The sequence below is a fragment of the Bidens hawaiensis genome, unplaced genomic scaffold (assembly GCF_021521415.1).
Source record: "Bidens hawaiensis isolate Kalapana, Puna unplaced genomic scaffold, B.hawaiensis_p1.1 tig00000237_1, whole genome shotgun sequence".
Taxonomy (NCBI): domain Eukaryota; kingdom Viridiplantae; phylum Streptophyta; class Magnoliopsida; order Asterales; family Asteraceae; genus Bidens; species Bidens hawaiensis.
In genome coordinates this window covers 6,506,779-6,513,177 of record NW_027491021.1, presented here as the reverse complement: position 1 = coordinate 6,513,177, position 6,399 = coordinate 6,506,779, and the positions used below count along the sequence as shown (strand labels likewise).

Below are 6,399 nucleotides of genomic sequence, written 5' to 3'. Positions count from 1 at the left end.
AGGTGCGTTCAGGATTAAATTTCACATATACTGAGAAAATAAAACTTTAAGTACCCCATCAGATCAACCTAGGCCGGCGATTGTGGTGGCCATAATGATAGATTTCTCTTTATTTATGATTGCTTTGTCACTCAAATAATTTTACATCCTTTCAGAATCCGGGATCTATGTCTAAGTAGTCTGACAAGACAAATATAAGAATTCCCGGAAAGACCAAAATGGTTCAAACCTCCTGGACCAAAGCCCATAAACGTAATTACTGGATTAGACTGTGGTGTTGGGCTTGAACCCAAAAAACACGCGGGACATTTATAAATCAGCGAGCGAACTAGGGTTATGATTCCTGTTATGGATTCAATGGCAGAGATTGATGTTCATGACGATATACTTGAGGAGATACTGGTAACGTTGGATGTTAAGGATCTGAAGCGTTACAAGTGCGTGTGTAAGTCATGGTTTTCTTTAATCACAAGCCCTCGTTTCGTTAGACGTCATATGAACCATAGTTGTAACAAAGATCACTACAACAATGGATTTGGCCAGAGAAGAGTTACTTTGTTCAAAAGTTTAGATTTCTTTAATCGTCCTCGTCTTGTTGGTTCTTCCAACGGCCTCGTTTGCATCGAGTCTAAGTGTAAGCTTACGCTATGCAATCCGTTGACTAGAGAAGTAAGACAACTGCCGTCTCCCCCTATTTTCGGTTTAACATCATGTTGGGGTTTTGGTTATGATTCATCCGTAGATGATTACAAGGTTGTTATAGGGACCTGGAACTGCCTGGATAAAAGAGATTTTATTTTATTGAGTTTGAAATCAAATAAGTGGAGATTTGTTGGAGAAGCCAAGTTTAAGCGGTTTGATGATCCGGCCGGTGTCTTATGCAATGGCGCACTTCACTGGATGATTAGCAACGATGATGGAAACACGAAGACATCAATTATTTCTTATGATTTATCTAAAGAGGAAGTTAAAGATATCCACCTACCTAATGATGAAAAATACATACGTTGCCACCTCGGAATTTTTAAAGAATGTCTGTGCATGTTTGGAAATTATTCTTTTTCTCCTGCATACGTATGGTTGATGAAAAAGTACAATGTAAAAGAGTTGTGGGAGCTGGTAAAGATTTGGCATGATGATGAGACAAAATATGATATTGTACACACTTTGGGATTGAGATTGCCCACGGGTGATGATGCATCGTGGTATTATAGTGCCTCTAAACGTTTCTGTTTGGAATATATGGCTGCCCCTGTATTTGTGGAGAGTCTTGTATCTCCGCATGATATTGCAAGAGGAGACCCAAAGCTGATTGAGGATGGCAAGAAAGGGAGGAAGAAAGGTAGAAGCTCATGGCTTCATTTTTCATGCTGTTCTTCGGTAATTATTTGTATATATATTTTTTTTTTCAGAATATTGATCAAGATTGTTTCTTTTGAGGGATAATGGTTTGTTTGTACTTGCAACCGTTTTACCTGTTTTGATCAACTTAAGATATTTGTTGTTAAAATATGATATATCTTCATGTGCTAATAACTTATAAGATCTTCAAAAATAATACAAATAGGACATGAAATTAGATATCATAACTAAGCTAACTGTTGAAAAATTGGCATATGTGGGTAATGCACGATAACACGTCTAACGACTGCATAACGCCATAACCAAACAACCACACAAGAAAGGAATAAATACAAACCAATATATCACAACACACAATTCAACAATTTTTCAAATATTTGAATAGAAACATCAATTATCAAAACTAGAGAATCAAGTTATGATCCCAAACACAGTAACTTTTTATGTAGTCATGATGTGTTGGTTAGATGAAACCAAAATGCATAGGAGCGTCTTTAACCATATGGGATGAACAAAGGAATGAATCTTTGGCATACAGTTTGTTCTAACGAGTGGTGTAAAGCTGAAAGCAGAATTGCTCCTCTTGAGTTAGACATCAATTGACCATAATGTGGTCAATGGTTTGGACCATATTGATGAAATAAAGTTGAATTGTACAGGGGGGCGGTTGAAAATTTTATTGGAAAGGAGTTCACATGTACAGTTGCTTGATTTTGTGTTTATATATTGTGGAACTTGACAGCAGGGCAAAAACAGCCATCTTGTTGAGATGTCCTCGTTCACATTGCGTGTTTTGAGTTTTGCATACAAGGAGGACGCATCATGGTAAGATGTAAAAGCAAACAGAAAAACTCCTCTTATATATACAGCGTGTCAAGAATAACTTTTTGTCTCAAAACGGTATTGTGGGATTTTTCATATCGTGGCAATACCGACAATGTGGTTTCACAAACTGTTGGATTCGTGAACAATACCGGATATGCTAACAAAATTCTGATACAGAAACTGTTTTTTTTTATCATTTAAAGATGTTGGTGAGCATTTGTTTTCACTTGATAATTCTTATCAAACTACAGTTTTTATTTTCCGTTGAATGTTTGCAAAAAGCTTTAACATCAAACTAGCATTTACATTTTTATTCTCTAATGCTAGTTTTATTCCTAATCTACACGTACTAATTAATTAATATGCTCCAACTGAGATCAATACTAGTATTGAAGTTTCTGAAACTACAGATCCTCGTGTAGAAACACTTTAAGAAATTAGTTAATTTGTTATGAGTCAAACGTTGAGTTGACCGGTACAGGTGATCTGGTCAAAGATGGAGTTGTGGGACCCACACTTGAGCCGGGCCATGTTTTCCGGTTACAAGAGGCTATGCTATATCTATTGATTGATGTCATGGACGAAAAGGGTCAAGTAAATTACACCTCTGAAAACAACCCTGCAATTGTTGGTGGATAATGTTAATTAGGAAAACTTGGATCGAGAAGCTTCACAAGCCGGTCGGTTCCAAATTTGAAGGATGTCAACAATGAATATGAAGGAAGAAAGAGATATGAAGAAGCCGTGGTAAATGTTACATACTGGAGAGCACTGGGAAACACTCTACACATCTAAAAAACTTGCTCGGTGAAGCCGGATCACCAAGTGGCAAACAACTTGATCGCATGGGTCAGAAATTAACGGTTAATGATGTTTCGTGGTTTCCCTGTTAAGTAGAATGGTTAATTTCAACCATTCAATTTGTTACACAACAAATCAAGTTCTTCTAAGCTGCAACAGTAATACTATTGGATTGTTTAATTGATCTTACTGAATTAGGATGGTGAAAGCGTTGCTAGTTTTGTATTTGTATATTTTTATACAAAAATATTGATGAAGATTGTGTCATTAAGTGATACAGAATGGTTGATTTGTACTTAGCATATATTGTATTACATATTTATTTTTACTATGAGTGTTCGCTACTTGAAAAGTCACAATACCCGATCATTAATTTGCTAACCAATAAGATAAGGTAGTAAAACATACTCATACTACCAAAATATTTCTTAGGAACATTTTTATGTTCTTGGTTGAGCTTTCTATTTTTGAAAAAAGGTTATTTGTGAGTCTTGGACTAAATAATTTATATTTAAAATATAGGTGAAAGGCAATATCAAAACCAAATCTTGATTCTTAATAAAAATACTTGACTATCTATGAAAAAAATTATTGAATGTATGATGCACAAAGGTTATACGAAAGGAGGGCGGTGAAAGACAAAAAATTATCATTAAATACCTATGAATTGGAGAGTATTTTAAGAGAATACTGACTGAAAACAAAAATTAAAAAGTTTGTTTCAATTTCAAAACATACATTGTTAGAAGAGTAGATAAAAGCGTAGTAAGTTAAAATAAAAGTATGATCTTTTAGGAAAAACAAGAAGTAATCTAAATTATTAATTTTGAATTTGAAGGGTTAAGATTAGTTTGGGAAAAAATTAAGTATAAAACAAGAAAAATGATAAAAAAGAATAACACATAATTGTTAACTTTCTCTCCCCGCATACAAAGCGCATGACAATACCCCATCGTTTTAAAACGTCAATAATTTTTATATACATCTTTTTTTTCTTAAATCACCTTATTAATAATAAGTGTTTTTTAACTTTAATACGAGTATCATATTTTTATAAAAAAAAATAAAAGAATTTAGTGGGCTTTTTATACATTGTATTATAGGTTATAGGCATTGTGTTTTTTATTCATTGTGTTTTATCCAATTATGTTTTAGCATGGTGTTTTTTTTCCATCGTGTTATACAATTGTGTTTTTGTTAATGTGTTTTTTTTCATAGTATTTTTTCCATTGTGTTTTTTACATTATGTTTTTTTTTCATAGTGTTTTCCATTGTGTTTTTTCCGGGGGCCGTTTTCCAATGACCTTTTCCGGTGATTGTTTTCGGTGATTTTTCCGGCGAAATTTCTCGGAGATTTTTTACCGATGACTTAATGGACAACTTTTCCGGTGAAATTTTCCGGATACTTTTCTAGCGAGGTGGTGGTGGTGGTTGTAGGAAATGAGTGAAGATGTAAGTGCGTTTTTGAGATTAATGTAAGTGGGTTTTCAATTTAAAGTAGCAGACTAAAATACTCTTCTTCCTAGCCTTCTTAGGAAAATCAAACTTCTTATTTGAACATAACCTACAAAAGCAATTAATTACAACTAAATAGACGAACATTGTTAGAAGAGTATATAAAAACCCACTTTTCAATGCCATGGTTTGTTTTTAGGCATACGTGATTTATTAAATAAATGAACTTCCCATCTAAATGTTGGACGATATTTCCGTTGGGCCGACTCATCAAGCCTATGATAAGTTGAGCACATAACTTGGTTTACCTAGAATAAATTACTTGGTAAACAAGTTGAGCCAATGACTTGGATAACAAGAAATTTATTTATTAATTATTATTTATTTGTTTATACTAACTAGTATTTGAATATGATTATGGTTTTTTTATTCTAGTCTAGTTGGGTTTATATACCCGAGCTTGTGGGTTATATAATGAAGATTGATTATTGTAATTTTCGAGGTAATGAGAATTACAAAGATTGAGCTTATGATCTAAATATTTTTTTGCTCATCGATTTTGGTTACCAAACTTCATCAAAGCTCATAAACGTAAGTGGATTAGGCTGTGATGTTGGGCTTGAACTCAAAATACATTGGGGTGAAATTATATGAAGATGATTTGGGCCTGAGTAATTAACTCACATCAGTTGGGCCACAACAAACCCGGTTCCTGTTAGTTTCAATGGCAGATGCTGTTCATGACGATGTACTTGAGGAGATACTGATGCGATTCAATGCAGAGGATCTGAACCGTTACAAGCGAGTGTGTAAGTCATGGCCTTCTTTAATCACAATTTGTCTTTTCGTTAAACGTCATCTGAATCTTAGTTATAACAAAGATCGCTACAACAATGAACTTGGCCTTAGAATAGTTAGTTTATTCAAAATTTCTGTTTTCTTTAATCCCCATACTCTTGTTGGTTCTTCCAATGGCCTTGTTTGCATATGTACTTTTAGCTATAAGCTTATAGCTGGCAATCCGTTGACTAAAGAGATAAGACAACTCTCATATCCCCTACATATCGGTCTACCATTGTGTTGGGGTTTCGGTTATGATTCATCCACAGATGATTACAAGGTCTTTATAGGGACTCAGGAAGATGGGAATAATACGTGTTTTCAATTATTGAATTTAAAATCAAATGTGTGGAGAGACATTGGAGAAAGGAGGTATAGATTTTTTGATAATTATAAGGTTGGTATCTTATGCAATGGTGCACTTCATTGGATTATTAAAAACCTCGATGAAAAAAAGATTATTTCTTATGATTTATCCAAAGAGGAATTTAAAGAAATCCCTCAACCTAGTGATGCAAGTTATAAATATATTTATGGTAGCCACTTGGGAATTTTAAAAGAATGTTTATGCATAGTTGAAAATTTTTCCGATGTTTGGTTGATGAAAAAGTATAATCATGTAAAAGAGTCGTGGGAGCTGGTAAGGATTTTACATAAGATAAAATATGATATTCTACACTTCTTGCGTTTGAGACCCAAGGATGATGATGCATCATGGTTTTGCCGTGTTTCCGAACATCTCTGTTGGGAATATATCGATGCTTCTATATATGTCAAGAGCCTTGTATCTCCCCATAATGCAAGAGGAGTTCTAACATCGGTTCTATTTTATATTCTTATTTTCTTGGATCACATAAGTTACTTATCTTCTCGTGTCCTTAGTTTGATGACGACACCTCATGCTGTGGTATGAATCTATTTTCAAATTACTTGTGAATGATGATTATTTAAGGAATTCTTATCATTATATGAGGTTCTCTAGCAACTTTATTCTTTGGTGGCAAAACTGAAGGTCTGTAGCAACTTTGTTCTTCAATATCAAATTTGTTCAACCTCTGCAATATGCTAGAAAATTTGTTCTTCCGTTGCAATATGTTCATTGTTAGCAAATTTGTT

The 6,399-nt window shown here is 34.0% G+C and overlaps 1 protein-coding gene across 1 annotated transcript; it reads left to right on the top strand.

The window, feature by feature from the left end:
- The first annotated feature begins 264 nt into the window (after positions 1-264).
- LOC143598694 (putative F-box/LRR-repeat/kelch-repeat protein At1g11620) lies at positions 265-2,826 on the top strand. Its single transcript, XM_077076869.1, has 3 exons — positions 265-1,380; positions 1,830-1,899; positions 2,669-2,826. Exons 1-3 carry the CDS (start codon positions 337-339, stop codon positions 2,824-2,826), a joined length of 1,272 nt encoding a protein of 423 aa, XP_076932984.1. The 5' UTR covers positions 265-336.
- The last annotated feature ends 3,573 nt before the right edge of the window (positions 2,827-6,399 follow it).

Coding starts and splice junctions, on each gene's coding strand:
- LOC143598694 (XM_077076869.1), top strand. CDS start 337: ATGATTCCTGTTATGGATTCAATGGCAGAGATTGATGTTCATGACGAT. Junction 1,381..1,829: donor ATTTTTCATGCTGTTCTTCG/GTAATTATTTGT, acceptor TGTGTTGGTTAG/ATGAAACCAAAATGCATAGG. Junction 1,900..2,668: donor GAATGAATCTTTGGCATACA/GTTTGTTCTAAC, acceptor TGACCGGTACAG/GTGATCTGGTCAAAGATGGA.